General features: G+C 43.9%; 1 protein-coding gene across 1 annotated transcript in view; it reads left to right on the top strand.

Moving 5' to 3' along the window:
- Positions 1-14,941, top strand: part of CA4 (carbonic anhydrase 4) — a 50,938-nt gene extending 35,997 nt beyond the window's left edge. Inside the window, exons 2-8 of the mRNA XM_039350017.1 lie at positions 2,208-2,255; positions 6,159-6,326; positions 7,512-7,669; positions 10,212-10,301; positions 12,265-12,328; positions 12,870-13,033; positions 14,292-14,941. Coding sequence (XP_039205951.1) covers positions 2,208-2,255; positions 6,159-6,326; positions 7,512-7,669; positions 10,212-10,301; positions 12,265-12,328; positions 12,870-13,033; positions 14,292-14,483 — 884 coding nt within the window. The 3' untranslated portion in view covers positions 14,484-14,941. The remainder of the gene's footprint in view (positions 1-2,207; positions 2,256-6,158; positions 6,327-7,511; positions 7,670-10,211; positions 10,302-12,264; positions 12,329-12,869; positions 13,034-14,291) is intronic.
- Positions 14,942-18,553: the final 3,612 nt, after the last annotated feature.

Genomic DNA, 18,553 nt, shown 5'->3' with positions numbered 1-18,553 from the left:
AATGGAATATAGAATAAAATACAATATAGAAAATAGAATAGAATAGAATAGAATAGAATAGAATAGAATAGAATAGAATAGAATAGAATAGAATAACAGAGTTGGAAGGGACCTTGGAGGTCTTCTAGTCCAACCCCCTGCTCAGATGTACAGGTAGTCCTCGATGTACGACCATAATTGACCCTAAAATTTCTGTTGCGAAGAGAAAGGTTTGTTGAATGAGTTTTGCCCCATTTTACGGCCTTTCTTGCCACAGTTGTTAAGTGAATCAATGCCCGTATTAAGTTAGTCACACGGTTGTTAAATGAACCTGGCTTCCCGATTGACTTTGCTTGTCAGGTGGTCGCAAAAGGGGATCACATGACCCCAAGGCCCTGCAACTGTCATAAATACGAGTCAGTTGACAACTCTCTAAATTTGGATCATGTGACCCTGGGGCTGCTGCAATGGTCGTAAGGGTGAAAAACGGTCATAAATCACTTTTTTCAGGGTCAATTGTAACTTCAAACAGTCACTAAACAAACTGTTGTAAATCGAGAATTACCTCTACTAGCCATTCTGTAACAACAATATAATTCAGGGGTCTTCAAACTTGGCTCTTTTATGAATTGTGACTTCAACTCCCAGAATTCCTCAGCCAGACACCCGTGCCTGGCTGAGGAATTCTGGGAATTGAAGTCCACAAGTCATAAAAGGGCCAAGTTTGAAGACCTCTGATATAATTTAATCACCTCGTTGCCCCTTCTAAGCTGTTTTGCAGCTTAGGATTTTGTAATGTTTTTTCATCTAGGTTAAATTTGCTTAGTTTTTTGAGTTCAGGGTGGGGCAGCTGCTATGGCCACTTATTGTATCCAACACCAGATAATATTGTCCAGAATGTTTATCTTCTTTCCCAGTTCCTTCCTGGTTTATATATTTGCAAATATATTTTTATATATTAACGTTCTCTTAACTGAGCAAAGTCTCCTCCCTTAGCTGCTATGATTATGATTAAAAGTCACTGGTATTTATTTAAACTTTATTTAAACAGTTTTTCAGATTCCTGTAATAATAGAAAAAATTTTTGCAACTTAATTGATGATATGCTATTAAATCAGTGTTGACTCTCAGCAATCACACAGAGATTTTCTGCAGGAGGGTCTGTCACCAACCTGGTTTTTCAGATTTTCCAATGGTGCCCCATGCCCAGTGTGTCCATCCACCTCACAGCTGGTCATCCTCTTAACTAGCTTCAACTTTGCAAGTTGCTAGTCCGTTTCTTAGAGAAGCCATTTCTTAGCTCCTATAATCCTTCCTTCCTTTCTCCCTCCCTCCTTCCCTCCCTCCCTCTTTCTTTTCTTGTCTTTTCTTGTCTTTTCTTGTCTTTTTTGTTTCTTTCTTTCCTTTCTTTTTCCCTCCGTTTCTTTCTTTCTTACTTACTTTCTTTCTTTTTTCTCTCTCTCCCTCCCTCCCTTGTTTCCTTCCTTCCTTCCTTCCTTCTTTCCTTCCTTCCTTCCTTCCTTTCTTTTCTTTTTTGTTTCTTTCTTTCCTTTCTTTATCCCTCTTTCTTTCTTTCTTTCTTTCTTTCTTTCTTTCTTTCTTTCTTTCTTTCTTTCTTTCTTTCTTTTCCCTCTTCTCTCTCCCTCCGTCCCTCCTCTTTCTTTCTTTCTTTCTTTCTTTCTTTCTTTCTTTCATTCACTACAACAATCATTTAGATTATAATTTCAGATTGCTTTCCACGGACTTTCCCCCCCCCCCACACGCAAATTTTTCATTTTATTTCCAAAGTGAAAATACACAATGAAGAAAAAAGGAGAAGCAAACTAAAAGCGTGGGTGTTCCATCACTGGAGGGTTTTATGAAGAGACTGGTCAGTCCCTTGTCTGAAATGGTCTAGGGTCTCCTGCTTGAGCAGGGGGCTGGACTAGAAGACCTCCAAGGTCCCTTCCAGCTCTGTTATTCTGTATTCTGTTTTGTTATTCTCTTATTTTTACCATTTCCCCCTTATTGATTTATTTCTCATTTTATTTCATATTACTTGTCTGAGTTTGATGTTTCCTCTATTTTTAACTAAATAGGGTTAATTTTTGCATCCCTAGGAGGGATGATGGCATTCTAAATCAATTAATGCACTGTTTTAAAATGTTTGAAAATGATACCTGTTCTCTGCTATCACTCATGTTAGGAATAATATGATTAAACTAATGACAGCTATTTGTCTCTTGCAGAAGGCTGGTGCTATGCCTCTCAGCAGTGTGAAGTCTCAGGTTGCAAAGGTAATTTTCAAAACCAACAGTTTAATGTGCTGTAAAACATGAACCAGGGGTGGGGAAAACACAATTCATTACGTTTCCTGTGGAGTCACTGTTATGGGAAGCTAGGCAAAGAAACGCTGATTGTAACAAATGGGAATAAAAACACAGCGATCTTGAAGAGCTTCCGGGCTGCTTTGCTACCATTCCAGTCTTGCCCTGAAAGGACCCTCTGATTGCAAAGTTAAATCTCATTCATGCTTTTTGCCAAAAGCCTGAGTACAGGTCATCCTTCGACTTACAACAGTTCATTTTTTGACCGTTCAAAGTTACAACGGCACTGAAAAAAAAGTGACTTTTTCCACACTTATGACCGTTTCAGCATCCCCGGGGGGGGTCACATGATCGAAATTCAGACGCTTGGCAACAGACTCATATTTATGATGGCTGCAGTGTCCCCGGGGTCATGTGATGGTTTTTTTAACGACTTTCTGACAAGCAAAGTCAATGGGGAAGCCGGATTCACTTAACAACCGTGTTACTAACTTCACAACTGCGGCGAGTCGCTTAACAAACGTGGCAAGAAAAAGCCGTACAAGGGGGCAAAACTCACAAATTCACAAATTTCTCACTTAGCAACATAAATCCTGGGCTCAGTTGTGATCGTAAATCGAGGACTACCTGTATAAGGTAAAAGGTAAAGGATTTTACTCTGCTAGTTGTGGCCAGAGGGGGCGCTGTTCATCGCCGTTTCAAGGCCATTGAACCAGCGCTGTCCGAAGACGTTTCCATGGTCATGTGGCCAGCATGACGTCATGGAAAGCTGTCACCTTCCCACCTCAGTGATACCTATTTATCTACAGTAGTGGCCAAAATTGTGGAAACCTTTTAGCAAAAGGTTTGATGGCTAATAACACCACTTTTTGGGGGGGAGTAGTACCATAAAATTATATATCAATGGAAAGATAATTTAATCAAGAACATAACACAACAAAGTTTGTTCAATTATCTGTACTGTATTCTATGAAAAGTTATAGCCACACAATCAGAAAAAGGAAGCATAACTTGCTTAGGCTGATATCAGGCAGCTTCCCTTCACCTGATTGTAGCCAATGAGCAGGAGTGTTTAGAGAGCCAATCGGGTGTCATCTTGTTTTGGCAATGAGCCAATCAGATCACGGCAGGATTCAGTTATTGATGTCCTGTATTGAAGCTGAGAGGAGGACATTTTGTCAGTGTGTTATGTGATCGCTATCCAGCTGGTTGGGTTTTTTTTGTGTTCTTTCATTGAGTGAGCTTGTAAAACGTAATAAAATTAAAGTCACGGTGCAAAGAGTTGACTGGTTGCCCAGAAGGCGATGTAAAATAGTATTATTAAGTGAACAAGGCTGCAGTTATAAAGAAATTAGAAGAAAAATGGATGGAAACTTAACCAAAGGTGGCATTACTACTGTACACTTTTCCCAAAAGGTTTCCACAATTTTGGCCACTACTGTACTCACATCTGCATGCTTTTGAACTGCTAGCTTAGCAGGAGCTGAGGCAAGTAATAGGAGCTCACCCTGTCCCGTGGTGCTCAGGTCTCAAACTTGGGCTGCTGGCTTTCCAGCCAACAAGCTCAGTGTCTTAGCCATTGAGTCATCGCACCGCCCTATGTTTGGATGGAATCCTAAGGCAGCTGGGTTGGGGAACTGGGAGAGAAGATAAGATACTTATAGGTGGTCCTCGGTTGAGGGCCACAGTTGAGCCCAAAAGTTCTGTTGCTAAGTGAGGCAGTGGTTAAGTGATTTTTGCCCCATTTTACAATCTTTTTTGGCACAGTTGCTGAGAGAATCGCTGCGGTTGTTAAGTGAATCATGCAGTTGTTAAGCAAGTCTGGCTTCCCCCATTGACTTTGCTTATCCTAACCCAGCTGGGAAGGTTACACAGGGGGATCACCAGGTTTTCGCCAGAGCACCAGAGGGAAGGACGAGAAATAATGGTTGGAAACTGACCAAAGAGAGAAGCAACCTGAAATTAAGGAGAAACTTCCTGACAGCGAGGACAATCAACCAGTGGAACATCTTGCCACCAGAAATCGTGGGGGTTCCATCACTGGGGTTTTTTAAGAAGATACTGGACAGCCACCTGTCTGAAATGGTATAGGTTCTCCTGCTTGAGCAAGGGGCTGGACTAGAAGACCACCAAGGTCCCTTCCAGCTCTCTTCTCTTCTCTTCTCTTCTCTTCTCTTCTCTTCTCTTCTCTTCTCTTCTCTTCTCTTCTATTCTATTCTATTCTATTCTATTCTATTCTCTTCCATCCTATCCTATCCTATTCTAATATTATTCTCTTCTCTTCTCTTCTCCTATCCTATCCTATCCTATCCTATCCTATCCTATCCTATCCTATCCTATCCTATCCTATCCTATTCTATCCTATCCTAATATTCGCTTCTCCTATCCTATCCTATCCTATCCTATCCTATCCTATCCTAATATTATTCTCTTCTCTTCTCTTCTCTTCTCTTCTCTTCTCTTCTCTTCTCTTCTCTTCTCTTCTCTTCTTTTCTCTTCTCTCTCTCCCAGGACCCTGGGACAGTGTGACTGTCATGAATACGTGCCAGTTGCCCATTATTTTGAATTTTGATTATGTGACTGTGGGGATGTTGCGATGATTGTAGGATGAAAACTGATCATAAGTCCCTTTTTTTTAGTGCCATTGTAGCTTTGAACGGTCACTAAATGAATGGTTGTAAGTCAAGGACTACCTCTAATGCTCCCAGGAAGAATGTCTATTAGAGTCATGGCTAGTTTGAGCCCAGGGACCGGAACTGAAAATAGATAGGAGATGACGAAATTGTTTTAACTAAAGATTTACAGGTAGTCCTTGACTTACGACCACAGTTGAGCCCAAAGTTCATGTTGCTAAATGAGACGTTAGTTAAGTGAGTTTTGCCCCATGTTGCAACCTTTCTTGCCACTGTCATTAATTGAATCGCTGCAATTATTAAGGGAGTCACATGGTGTTAAGTCAATCCGGCTTTCCCCATTGACTTTGCTGGTCAGAAAGTGGCAAAACGGGGCCACATGACCCCGGGGACACCGCAACTGTCATAAATATGAACCTATTGCCTAACATCTGAATTTTGATCACCTGACCATGGGGATACTGCAAAGGTCATAAGTGTGAAAAACGGTTATAAGTCACTTTTTTCAGTGCCGTTGTAACTTTGAACGGTCACTAAGCGAACTGTTGTAAGTCGAGGATTACCTGCATGTAGTTTTGTTTCTGCTTGGAAACCACTTCTGGACTTGGTACTTGAGCCTGAAAATAAACAACACTTTGCTTTTAGGTTTTGATGACTAGGATAATTTTATTGTGATAAAATGGTTTGAAATGAATGAAGCTAATCAAGGAGAGAAGCAACCTAGAACTAAGGAGAAATGTCCTGACAGCGAGAACAATTAACCAGTGGAACTACTTGCCTCCAGAAGCTGTGAATGCTCCATCATTGGAGGTGTTTAAGAAAAGATTGGACAGCCATAGCAAGGGTAGGCAACCTTGGCTCTTTTATGACTCATGGACTTCAACTCCCAGAATTCCTGAGCCAGCCATGCTGAGGAGAAAGGGAGAGGTTTCCATGCTGAGCCATGCCGGCTCAGGAATTCTGGGAGTTGAAGTCCACGAGTCATAAAAGAGCCAAGGTTGCCTACCCCTGGTATAGGGTCTCCTGCTTGAGCAAGGGGTTGGACTAGATGACCTCCAAGGTCACCTCCAACTCTGTTATTCTGATTTCCCAGTGCCTTTTTTAAGAGTGTTTTAGCCTTCTTCCAGTTGATAGCCCAGGAGGTCCTACCTCAACTTTGTAAGCCATAGTTTGTGGAAATCATGGTTATATTGGTCTTGATCCAATTTCTGTCCCATTCTAAGGCTTTTTTCTCCTGCAGAACCCCGCGAATGGGCAAAGCTATACCCAGAATGTGGAAACAACAAACAGTCTCCAGTCAATATTCGCACCCAGCAGGTAACCTACAACGACTCTCTGAAAGCATTTAATTTTATAAACTACGATGTGAAGCCCAACAAGTGGAGCATGGAAAACAGCGGACACACAGGTGAGAAGCAGAAATAACTGAGGATGACGTAAGAAATACAAGTAAGGTAGTCCTCATAATGGGAGAACATGTGGATGGAAAAATTACATTAAATTATAATTTAAAAGAATGATGATGTATCATTAGTATTTAACACCAGATAGGTTGTCAAGCATGTAGAAAAGTATTTCAAATGAAAGTTGGAAATGGCAATGTAAAGAAGGGACCTTTTATCACTTATGGTGGACATGCAATAAAGATAAGATAAGATAACCAAAATATTGGAGTAGGATTCACATCTTAATACAGAAGATTCTTAAGGTGAATATAAAGGTAAAACCATTCTGTGTAGTTGGTTTTTGAGTGTGTAGATTTAAATTAGAAAATTGTTCTTTTATCTCCTTTGTGTTATTTTTAACGTGCTCACAAACAAAAGTAATTGTTTTTTCTATTGATTTCGACATGGAGAGAATTTCTTTCTGTGTTTCATCAGTATTTTCTTGGTGATATGGCAAGTTAAGGCTACTGGGAACAGTTGTTAAAGACAGTGTTTTACTCCCTAAAGCTGAGTATGAAACATCCATTTTATTTTATTGTTGGTAGCCTTTATAGATTTATCCAATCATCCATTTCTGAATCTGCCTGAAGCAGATATAAATAAAATTCAATTTTTTCTATCCAGTAAGAAATATATCCTTTCTGTCCAGGGAGGAAAAAAAAAAACCATTGAAGGTTGTTTAACAATCAAGATTTATAATCCAAAGAGTTCCATATGTTTCTTCTACAAGAAAATAAATCCACAATACAGTTCTGAAAGTCAGTATTTACGTTCAAATTCAAACAGGCCAAATTTAGAATATTTGTTATCATCTCTGCCACACAGATAAGCAGCCCCCAAGCCTGTTCCTTTTTTCTCAGCTGCAATTCTCAATAGTAAAAGCTCCCAAGTTTTCTTCTGGGTTTACTGGGAAAAGACTTGGAACTTTGATGTTATATATGTTGACGGCAGCAAGTCCATGAGTCATAAAAGGGCCAAGGTTGCCTATCTCTGGTCAATACATATGTTGTATATAGTATGTTTAGGTGTGTGTCACGTATGTGTTTCACTTTGAGAGCGGGCAACTAAATTTCATTTTTGATGTGTGCCGTTGGGCCCACAGTAAAAAAAAAATGACATTACTGAATCCATTTTTTCTCTTTTGACAGTTGTCGTCAAGCTGGATCACTCCGGGAAGGTGGAGCTGGGGGGCCTGAGTGGCAGGTACAAGGCGGTGCAGTTTCATTTCCACTGGGGAAGCGAAGTGGAGAAGACACGGAGCCCTGGATCCGAACACAGCATCGATGGGGAGAGATACCCCATGGAGGTAAAAAAAAAAAAGCACCTGGAAATATGCATCTCCAAACTCTGGCATCAGAAAACATTTCTTTTATATATATATATATATATATATATATATATATATATATATATATATATATATATGTCAGCTATATCAGGGAGGGAAGAGACAGGGGGGGGAGATATACCTTGAGTGTTTCTTGATGCACCCTGTCAGCCCAAATATGGGAGAAAGATATCTTCTTTCTTTATATATATATATATATATTCTGAGGTTTTCGCAGGTGTTTGTATGTAGGTCTTTGGTTGTTCGGGTTTTCTCCCGCGTAAAATTGGAAGTGTCTTGGCGACATTTCGACGAAGTCCCATTCGTCATCTTCAGGCTGGTGTTTTCAGCTTCGTGCTTCGAGCAGCAATGTGTGGTCTTAGCTGTTTCTTCCTTTTAACTGCCAGTGGGGGTATGAACTGATTGGGTGGGAGCTTGGCTGTGTTCTGATTGGGTGGAGGTGTGTTCTGATTGGTTAGGGGCTTGGCTGTGCTCTGAAGCTAATAACCAACTTCCCTTCCTGGATGTCTTAGTCTACAAGAAATCCAATGGCTCCCTAGGACACACCATCTACCAGAAGAAAACACACACAAACCGCTATCTGCACGCTCTCTCACACCACCACCCAGCACAGATCAACTCTGTAGCCAAGACACTCATCTCCAGAACAAAACGCTTAGCTGACGAACAACACCTAAAACCCGAACTACACACTCTCACCAATGTACTAACATCCAATGGATTCCATAGAAATAAGATTACAAACCTAATCCAAAAAGAAACCCCCACTAAAATCCAAGACAAAGAACAAGAAAACGGCAAAGCCCTCCTCCCATACATAAAAGGCACCACAGACAGAATCAGTAAGATCCTCCATAAACACAACATCAAAACAGCATTCTGCACAAACAGAAAAATATCCACCATCCTTAGAAACCCCAAAGATAAAATTGAATTAGAAAATCAAGGAGTATACGAAATCCCATGCACCACTTGTCCCACCACATACATCGGACAAACCAACAGAAGAATAAGTGCACGCATTGAAGAACATAAGAACTCAGTCAAAAAAGAGGAACCAACATCTTCCCTGGTCCAACACCTTAAAGCCACAGGACATGAAATTGACTTTAAAAATACCAGAACCATTGCCAAAAGTGAACATTTTAATAACAGAATAATCAGAGAAGCCATCGAGATAGAAAAACGCCCACACAGCATGAACAAGCGAGATGATACCTCCCGCCTACCAGCCATTTGGAAACCCGCCCTTATTGACAAACGACTCCCTAACACAAAAAATGATACCAGACCCACACTCACAAAAACCACACAGGATGTCACCACCACACATCCACGCAAAAAGCAAACCCAAAGCCACACCAATGATGAGGCACGACCACAAACCAGAAGCCAGACCACAGCTGCATCGTTAGCCACTTTAAACCCCTCCAATCCGTACATGAAGCAAACTGACACCCTCCATGAAGATGAGGCACGACCACGAACGCGAAGCCAAAAAATAGCAAGGCAGCCCAAAATCTTAAACCCCCCTGCAACTCAGACTAACCTGAGCACAACCAAACAGAACATTCCCCCAGCCAATCAGAGCACAGCCAACCCCCCAGCCAAATCAGAGCACAGTCAAGCCCCCAGCCAATCAGAGCACAGCCAAGCCCCTAACCAATCAGAACACACCTCCACCCAATCAGAACACAGCCAAGCTCCCACCCAATCAGTTCATACCCCCACTGGCAGTTAAAAGGAAGAAACAGCTAAGACCACACATTGCTGCTCGAAGCACGAAGCTGAAAACACCAGCCTGAAGATGACGAATGGGACTTCGTCGAAATGTCGCCAAGACACTTCCAATTTTACGCGGGAGAAAACCCGAACAACCAGACCTACATATATATATATACTAACTATACTATACTATATTATATACTATACTAACTATACTATACTATACTGTACTGTACTATACTATACTATACTATACTATACTACTATTTATGTTATATGTTGTCTTATGTTATATGTTATGTTATATGTTATCTTATGTTGTTATGTTACGTTACGTTATGTTATGTTATGTGTTATGTTATGTATTCTACCTAAACTATAAAAAATCAGGGAGGAAGAAAGGAACAAGAGACAAAAAGTTATCTTCCCTATTTACATTGCCATACTGAAAACCATGTTATATAGATGATTTGCTGGAAAGTCCCCACAGGAGTATATTCAATTATCTCAACATAGATATATAACAGTAATAGAAGAGATTTGAAAAGGAGGACACCATGTGATCCTGCCTTTATTCTGCACCTGGTTACCTAATTTGGGTCATGAAACATCTGCAGGAAAACAAGCAACCTTAGAGAGCACCAAGGACCCCTCATGTCAACCCTGATTTACAAATATTCCCTTTTATTAGTAAATGTGTTATTTAACCTGTTATTTAAGCTGTGATTTGAGAAATAAAGGATCTTGAGTCAATCCAGCCTGTGACTTTTTACAGCTTCATATCGTCCACATTAAGGAGGAATTTAATGACGTGGAGGCAGCGGCCAAAGGAAAAGGCATAGCAGTGCTGGGTTTTTTTATAAAGGTATGGAATAGATTTGAATTCCATTGTATTTTTTTTTTTTTTTGACCAAGTTAAAGTCTGATCCAATGCCTTCCAGTCGTGTTGAAGCACAAGACCCATAATCCTCACCCATCGTGGTTTACTGAGCCGTCCTCCTATATAGCGCAAGTTGCATCTGTATATCTTGGCCAGACCTCTTTAAAGACCCCTGTGGTGGATGAGACCCCCCCCCCCACATACATCTCCAAAGATCCCTGTTCCTCCTTCAAATCAACCTCAGCTTTCTCCTTCCAGACCAGAGTTTCTCAGTCTTGGCAATTTGGAGCTATGAGAGCTTCAACACCCAGAATTACTCAGCCAGCTCATGAATTCTGGGAGTTGAAGTCCACACAGCTCAGAGTTGTCAAGGTCTGGAGCACTGTTATAGTAGAGTCCTTTCTTCTGGGACAATGGGATACTTTGGCTCCTCTTTCTTGCCAAGCTTCACAGCTGTTTTTCACCGCGCTCTCATAGGGGAGGGGGGGAAAGAGAGCAGGATATAGAAAGAGGGAGGGAGGGAGGGAGGGAGGAAGGAAGGAAGGAAGGAAGGAAAGAACGAAGGAAGGAAGAGAGGGGGAGGGAAGAGGAGGGGAAGGGAGGAAGGAAGGAAGAAAGGAAGGGGATGGATGGATGGATGCGAGGGAGGGAGGGAGAGAGGAAGGGAGGGGAGGATGGATGGATGGATGGATGGGAGAGAGAGGGAAAGGAGGAAGGAAGGGATAGAGAGAAGGGAGGGAGGGAAGGAAGGAAGGAAGGAAGGAAGGAAGGAAGGAAGGAAGGAAGGAAGGAACGGACGGACAGATGCGAGGGAGGGCGGGAGAAAGAAAGAAGGAAGGAAGGAAGGAAGGAAGGAAGGAAGGAAGGAAGGAAGGGAGAGAGTGGGGAGGGGAGGGAGGGGGAAGGAAGGAAGGAAGGAAAGAAGGAAGGAAAGGAAAGGGGGGAGGGGAGGGAGGGGAAGGAAGGAAGGGAAGGAAGGAAGGAGAGGATGGATGGATGTGAGGGAGAGTGGGAGAAGGAAGGAAAGGAGAGAGAGAGAGGGTGGGAGGAAGGAAGGAAGGAAGGAAGGAAGGAAGGAAGGAAGGAAGGAAGGAAGGAAGGAAGGAGAGGATGGATGGATGTGAGGGAGAGCGGGAGAAAGAAGGAAGGGAGAGAGAGGGAGGGAGGGAGGGAGGAAGGAAGGAAGGGAGGGAGAGGGAAGAGGAGGGGAAGGGAGGAAGGAAGGAAGGGATGGATGGATGGATGCGAGGGAGGGAGGGAGGGAGAGAGGAAGGGAGGGGAGGATGGATTGATGGATGGATAGATGGGAGGGAGAGGGAAAGGAGGAGGGAAGGAATAGAGAAAAGAAAGGGAGGGAAGGAAGGAAGGAAGGACGGACGGACAGACGGATGTGAGGGAGGGCAGGAGAAAGAAGGAAGGAAGGAAGGAAGGAAGGAAGGGGGAGAGAGTGGGGAGGGGAGGGAGGGAGGGGGAAGGAAGGAAGGAAGGAAGGAAGGAAGGAAGGAAGGAAGGAAGGAAGGAAAGAAGGAAGGAAGGAAGGAAGGAAGGAAGGAAGGAAGGAAGGAAGGAAGGAAGGGAGAGAGAGGTGAGGGGAGGGAGGGAGGGAGGAAGGAAGGAGAGGATGGATGTATATGAGGGAGATCGGGAGAAAGAAGGAAGGAAGGGAGAGAGAGGGAGGGAGGGAGGGAGGAAGGAAGGAAGGAAGGAAGGAAGGAAGGAAGGAAGGAAGGAAGGAAGGAAGGAAGGAAGGAAGGAAGGACACCCTCTGTTTTTTGTACTTGCTTCAAACAGCAAATAGCAATAGACTTATATACTGCTTTGTAGTTCTTTTACAGCCCCCTCTAAGCGGTTTAGAGAACATATCAACCCCAGCAATCTGGCTCATTGTACTGACCTCAGAAGGACAGAAGGCTGAGTTCAGTTCTTAATAGGTTTTGCTCTGTTACAGCCTGGCAAAAAGAACCCAAACTATGAATCGCTCATTTCACATTTGGAAGAGATCGGTGCTAAAGGTAAGGAGACGAGATCTAACATGGATAAGAATTTAATTCAATTTAATAATTTGAATAATTAATTCACTGGATTTTTGAGGCCACCCAGCTCCAAATAAGATTCTGAACAGCTTACAATTTTTAAAAAAATTTCCGTTGCTAAGCAAGACAATGGAGTTTTGCCCCATTTTACGACCTGTCTTGCCACAATTGTTAAGTGAATCACTGCAGTGGTTAAGTTAGTAACGCGGTTGTTAAGTGAATCCGGCTTCCCCATTGACTTTGCTTGTCAGAAGGTCACAAAGGGGGATCACGTGACCCGGGGGGGACACAGCAACCGTCATAAATACGAGTCAGTTGCCAAGCCTCTGAATTTCGATCACGGGACCCTGGGCATGTTGCGTTGGTCGCAAGTGTGAAAAACCGTCATAAGTTCCTTTTTTTCTAGTGCTTTTGTAACTTCAAGCACGGTCACTAAACGAACTGCTGTAAACAAAGGACTACCTATAAGTCACCTAATATCTGAGATACAAATAGTTCTCTCCATCATTCATTCATTCAGGGGATAAAGTGGAGATTCCAGCTGTGCGCCTGGAATCCATGATCCCGGACAAGAAGGATCTCAGCAGCTTCTATCGCTACACTGGCTCTCTGACCACCCCTGGCTGCAGTGAGGAGGTGGTCTGGACCCTGTTTGAAGAAGCCATTGAACTTGGGTGGGAGCAGGTAGGAGAAATGGGGCTAAGACATGGCAGAAGCTGGGGGGGGGGTCCTCAAAGCGTTAAAAAAGGGCCCAATAAAGCAGTGGGGTGCAGTTAGGAGCAGGGCCCTGGTTGTGCTGTTGCGTCATAGGTTCTGCCTCTTTTGGCATCTGCGTGGGGTTGCACAATGCACGGGCAACTGAGGTGGGCTCGTATCCTGATGGGGCAAGGCTGTTTAGGGATCTGTTGGCCCCTTCTGAAGACGCCAGGGTCTCGGGTTTTCAGCTGTGGGTTAACTTTCGTGTTAGTCGCTTTTCGCTGCTCTGTTTTGGCTGCTATGTTAGTAGCTTTTTGTGACAGTGTGGGTTTGGCAATGTTGTGAACCTCCTTGAATGCTGATAGAGAACAGGAAGGAAGGAAGGAAGGAAGGAAGAGGAAGGGAATGTGTGCATGTGGGAAAGAGAGAGAGGGGAGGGAGAATGGAGAAGGGAATGGAAAGGGGAAGGAAGGAAGGAAGGAAGGAAGGAAGGAAGGAAGGAAGGAAGGAAGGAAGGAAGGAAGGAAGGAAGGGGAAGGAGAAGAGGGAGGGAGGAGGTAGAAAAGAAAGAAGGAGGAAGGAAGGAGAAAGAAGGAAGGGAGGGAGGGAGGGAGGGAGGGAAGGAGGGGGGAAGAGAGGAGGGAGGGAGGAGGTAGAAAGGAAGGAAGGGAGAAAGAAGGAAGGAGGAAAGGAAGGGAAGGAGGGGGGAAGGAAGGAGAGGAGGGAGGGAGGGAGGAGGTAGGAAGGAAGGAAGGAGAAAGAAGGAAGGAGGGAAGGAAGGAAAGGAAGGAAAGAGGGAAGGGAAGGAGGGGAAGGAAGGAAGGAGGGAGGGAGGGAGGGAGAGGAGGGAGGAAGGGAGGAGGAAGAAGGGAGGAAGGAAGGGAAGAGGGAAGGGAAGAAGGGGAAAGGAAGGAGAGGAGGGAGGGAGGAGGGACAAAGGAAGGAGGGAAGGAAGGAAGGAGGGGAGGGAGGGAGGGAGAGGAGGGAAGAAGGAAGGGGGAGGGAGGAGGGAGGAGGGAGGAAGGAAGGAAAGAGGGAAGGGAAGGAGGGGGGAGGAAGGAGAGAGGGAGGGAGGGAGAGGAGGGAGGAAGGAGGGAGGAAACAGGAGGGAGGAAGGAAGGGATATTAATATTTTGTTGCCTTATTATTCAATCAACAGAAGCTTCTCTATCTATGTTAACTTTCAAGCAGCTGCCTTCCTTGGAAAGATAGAAAATTAATACTTCGCTGTCTTATTGGTTCATAGATCCAAGAATTCTGGAAAAAGGTCTATTTTGACAGTAAGAAGACACTTCCGATGGTGGACAATTTTCGACCCATTCAGCCTTTACGTGGCCGAATTGTGGAAAAAGCGAGCTCAAATCTCCTCCTGCCTCCAAGGAATGCGCTCTTGCTGGTCCCAACTGCAGCCTGCCTGGCCTTCGGGTGGATCCCGTGAAGAGTCAGCGGGATTCCTTGAACCGTTCGCCCTGAATTGGCCTGGCCTCCTCGTGAAAGACTTCAGCCCTTGGCGCCTCACAGCCACAACCTGGAGCCTCTTTCCCAAGACAGCCAGGATTTCATGGCGGAAGCCTATTTTCAGATAACTTTCTTCTGCATTAAGTGGATCCCATTTTACCATGCATGAATTGTTCTCATGCAAAAGGCCGAAAGAAATAGGGGGAAATCATCCAAAGCACAATAATTTTAAGCGACCGAACCTGGAATATTATTCTCACCCAGTTTCCACTTTCCAATAATAAATCTCTGTTGGGTAGAAAGTCAATCAGATTCTCCTTCTTCTCCTTCTCTTCCATCTCAACCTTTTCTTGTGCTCTCTCCTTCTCCCTCTCATTCTCCCTCTCCTTCTCCTTCTCCTTATCCCTCTCCCTCTCCTCTCCCTCTCCTCTCCTTCTCTTCTCCTTCCTCTCCCTCCTCTTCTCCTTCTCCCTCTCCCTCTCTCTCCTTCTCCCTCTCGTTCTCCCTCTCCTCCTCCTTCTCCTTATCCCTCTCCCTCTCCTCTCCCTCTTCTCTCTCTCTCCTCTCCTTCTCTTCTCCTTCCTCTCCCTCCTCTTCTCCTTCTCCCTCTCCCTCTCTCTCCTTCTACCTCTCCTTCTTCTTCTCCTTCTCGTTCTCCCTCTCTTCCTCCTTATCCTTCTCCCTCTCCTTCTCCCTCTCCTTCTTCTTCTCCCTCTCTTCCTCCTTATCCTTATCCCTCTCCCTCTCCTATCCTTCTCCTCCTTCTTCTCCTTCTCCCTCTCCTTCTCACCCCTCTCCCTCTCCTTCTCCTTCTCCCTCTTGTTCTCCCTCTCCTCCTCCTCCTTATCCCTCTCCCTCTCCTCTCCCTCTTCTCTCCCTCTCCTCCTTACCCTTATCCCTCTCCTCTCCCTCTTCTGTCCCTCTCCTTCTCTTCTCCTTCCTCTCCCTCCTCTTCTCCTTCTCCCTCTCCCTCTCTCTCCTTCTCCCTCTCGTTCTCCCTCTCCTCCTCCTTCTCCTTATCCCTCTCCCTCTCCTCTCCCTCTTCTCTCTCTCTCCTCTCCTTCTCTTCTCCTTCCTCTCCCTCCTCTTCTCCTTCTCCCTCTCCCTCTCTCTCCTTCTCCCTCTCGTTCTCCCTCTCCTCCTCCTCCTCCTTATCCCTCTCCCTCTCCTCTCCCTCTTCTCTCCCTCTCCTCCTTACCCTTATCCCTCTCCCTCTCCTCTCCCTCTTCTGTCCCTCTCCTTCTCTTCTCCTTCCTCTCCCTCCTCTTCTCCTTCTCCCTCTCTCTCCTTCTACCTCTCCTTCTTCTTCTCCTTCTTGTTCTCCCTCTCTTCCTCCTTATCCTTCTCCCTCTCCTTCTTCTTCTTCTCCCTCTCGTTCTCCCTCTCTTCCTCCTTATCCTTATCCCTCTCCCTCTCCTATCCTTCTCCTCCTTCTTCTCCTTCTCCCTCTCCCTCCTCTCCTCCTCTCCTTCTCCTTCTCCCTCTCCTTCTCCTCCTTACCCCTCTCCCTCTCCTTATCCCTCTCCTTCTCCTCCTTCCCTCCTTCTCCTTCTCTCTCTTCTCCCCTTCTCGATCTTTTCCTCCTTCTCCTATTTTTTCCTCTTCTTTCTCTTTCTCCTTTTTTTAAACTATTGAATTTTTGAGAAATTTTGTCCGTGCACAAATTTGTGTTATTTACATAGCACACTCCATTAACCACTTTTCACATAGTTGTTTTAAGTCGCAAACATGCCAGCAGTATGTGAGAAGCATTCATTTAGCATCATGATTTAGCACCTTGACATTTGAAAACCAAAGTGTGAGTATTTTTACTAATTATTATCAAAGGCAAAAAAAAAAAAAAGAGAGAGAGAGAGATTTGCAGGCCAAAATTGGCAACCTTCTCAACTGGGACGTCAACCTCAAATTGCCATGACTTCCTCATGAGGACTAGTTCCTTAGTCTGAAGGCTGCAGTGTTGAAAGCTTTTCCTTCAGTGATACGAAAACGTCTAGTGAGTTAAAAATCGAACACATCACGGTTTGCCAATCGTCATAAATTATTAAATTAAAAATGCTGTAAAACAATTTAGTCTTTAAGTAGACAGGAATAAGAATGTTAAACTTGAATTATTATTAAGGTTGGTTGCACCGTCAGCCAGATGTTTAGACCATATTTTTATCCATCTATCAATCCTAACCGATATGATTTTCATTTTGGTCAGTTTGCTGGCTTAATCACTTTCTTGCTTAACCTGGATACCATTACTTTGTTTTTATTACTGGACTGATGATGTAATAGATTCTATAAGATCTGAATTTACAAAGTATTCTTTCAGGGTGATATGTGTGTCCGTTTCCCACCCCCCCTCATGATGTAATAGTTTTTACAACATCTGAATTTACATAGTATTTTTCCAGGGTGATAGGTGGGTCCGTTCGTGTTTATCTCTCTCTCTCTCTGTCTGTCTCTCTGTCTGTCTCTGCCTCTCTCTGTCTCTCTTTCTGCGTTTGCACATGCATATGCACATGTGCAGAAAATGGCTTGGGAAATGTTCCATGCGACCCCCCTGCCTTTTGTGCTGATTTGTTCATGTCAAACTTTTATTCTTCCAGCATTTGTGCAATGCAGTTAAGCTCCCCCCCCCCTTACTGGAGTGCATAAATATTTTAGTTGGTTATATGTGGAGGAAACACTGGAGAAGATTTCCATCCAAAAACTCAAGATGGCATCTGTGAGAGTATGACTGAACATCTCCCTTTTTTTTAATGTCCATCACCCCCATCTTTTTTTTAAAAAAAAATTATTTTTCCAAACTCTCCCCCATACATATACCCCGTGATATTTATTAGATGTTAACATACATTCTTTTTCCATTCATATCTAAGATACTTTTAATAACATGAAATAAATACATACACATGACTTTTGGTGTTGCTCGCCCATTTCCCCTTTCACTGTATCCACACTCCTTCTTCTCTACCTTCTTTCTCCCTTTCTTCTCTTCCCTATTTCCCTCTTCTTCCTCTCCTCTTCTCTTTCCTTCACCACTCTCCTTCCCTTTCTCCCCACTTCTCCTCCAACCTTCCTGCTTCCTTCTCCCCTCCTTCACTCTTTTCTCTCCTTTCTTCCCTCTCATCCCTCTTCAGATACAATTCAGCAGTAATGTCCGAGCAACTCCTCTCTCATCACCCCCATCTTGAGGTTCCTGAGGACACCCCTGCTTCTAATCAATACATCCTGGAATCAAGGGGAGAACCAGCCTAGAACTAAGGAGAAATTTCCTGACAATGAGAACAATTAATCAGTGGAATGACTTGCCTCCAGAAGTTGTGGCTTCTCCAACACTGGAGGTTATTAAGAAGAGTATGGGCAACAATTTGTCTGGAATAGTATAGAATCTTCTTCTTGAACAGAGGGTTGGACTAGAAGACCTCCAAGGTCCGTTCCAACTCCGTTATTCTGAATATGTGCCTCCCTCAGTCCATCTTAACTGCACTGCTAGTGGCAATCATAAACTTCTGATCCTGGACTGACTTTGTCCATAGATTTTCTGGACGAGAAGCTGCTTAAACCACCTTCCTATTCCAGTTAAGTCTGATTTTTAAGAAGCTCTTCCTAAATTTTGATCCAACCCCCTGCTCAGGCAGGAAACCCTATACCATTTCAGACAAATGGCTGTCCAGTCTCTTCCAGTGTTGGAGCATTCATAGTTTCTGGAGGTAGGTTTTTTCACTGGTTAATTGTTCTGTCAAGAAGTTTCTCCTTAGTTCTAGGTTGCTTCTCTCTTTGGTTAGTTTTCATCCATTGCTTCTTGTCCTGCCTTCAGGTGCTTTGGAGAATAACTTGACTTCCTCTTCTTTGGGGCAGCCCCTGAGATATTGGAAGACTGCTATCATGTCCCCCCTCGTCCTTCTTTTTGTTAAACTAGACATATCCAATTCTAGCAACCGTTCCTTATATGCTTTAGCCTCCAGTCCCCTGATCATCTTTGTTGCTCTTCTCTGCACTCTTTCTAGAGTCTCAACATCTTTTTTACATCATGATGACCAAAATTGGATGCCGTATTCC

This window comes from Crotalus tigris, unplaced genomic scaffold (genome assembly GCF_016545835.1).
Source record: "Crotalus tigris isolate CLP2741 ecotype Arizona unplaced genomic scaffold, ASM1654583v1 scf7180000018306.2785112, whole genome shotgun sequence".
Taxonomy (NCBI): Eukaryota; Metazoa; Chordata; class Lepidosauria; order Squamata; family Viperidae; genus Crotalus; species Crotalus tigris.
Note: the sequence above shows the minus strand (reverse complement) of the source record. Positions and strands in the feature narration are given on the sequence as shown.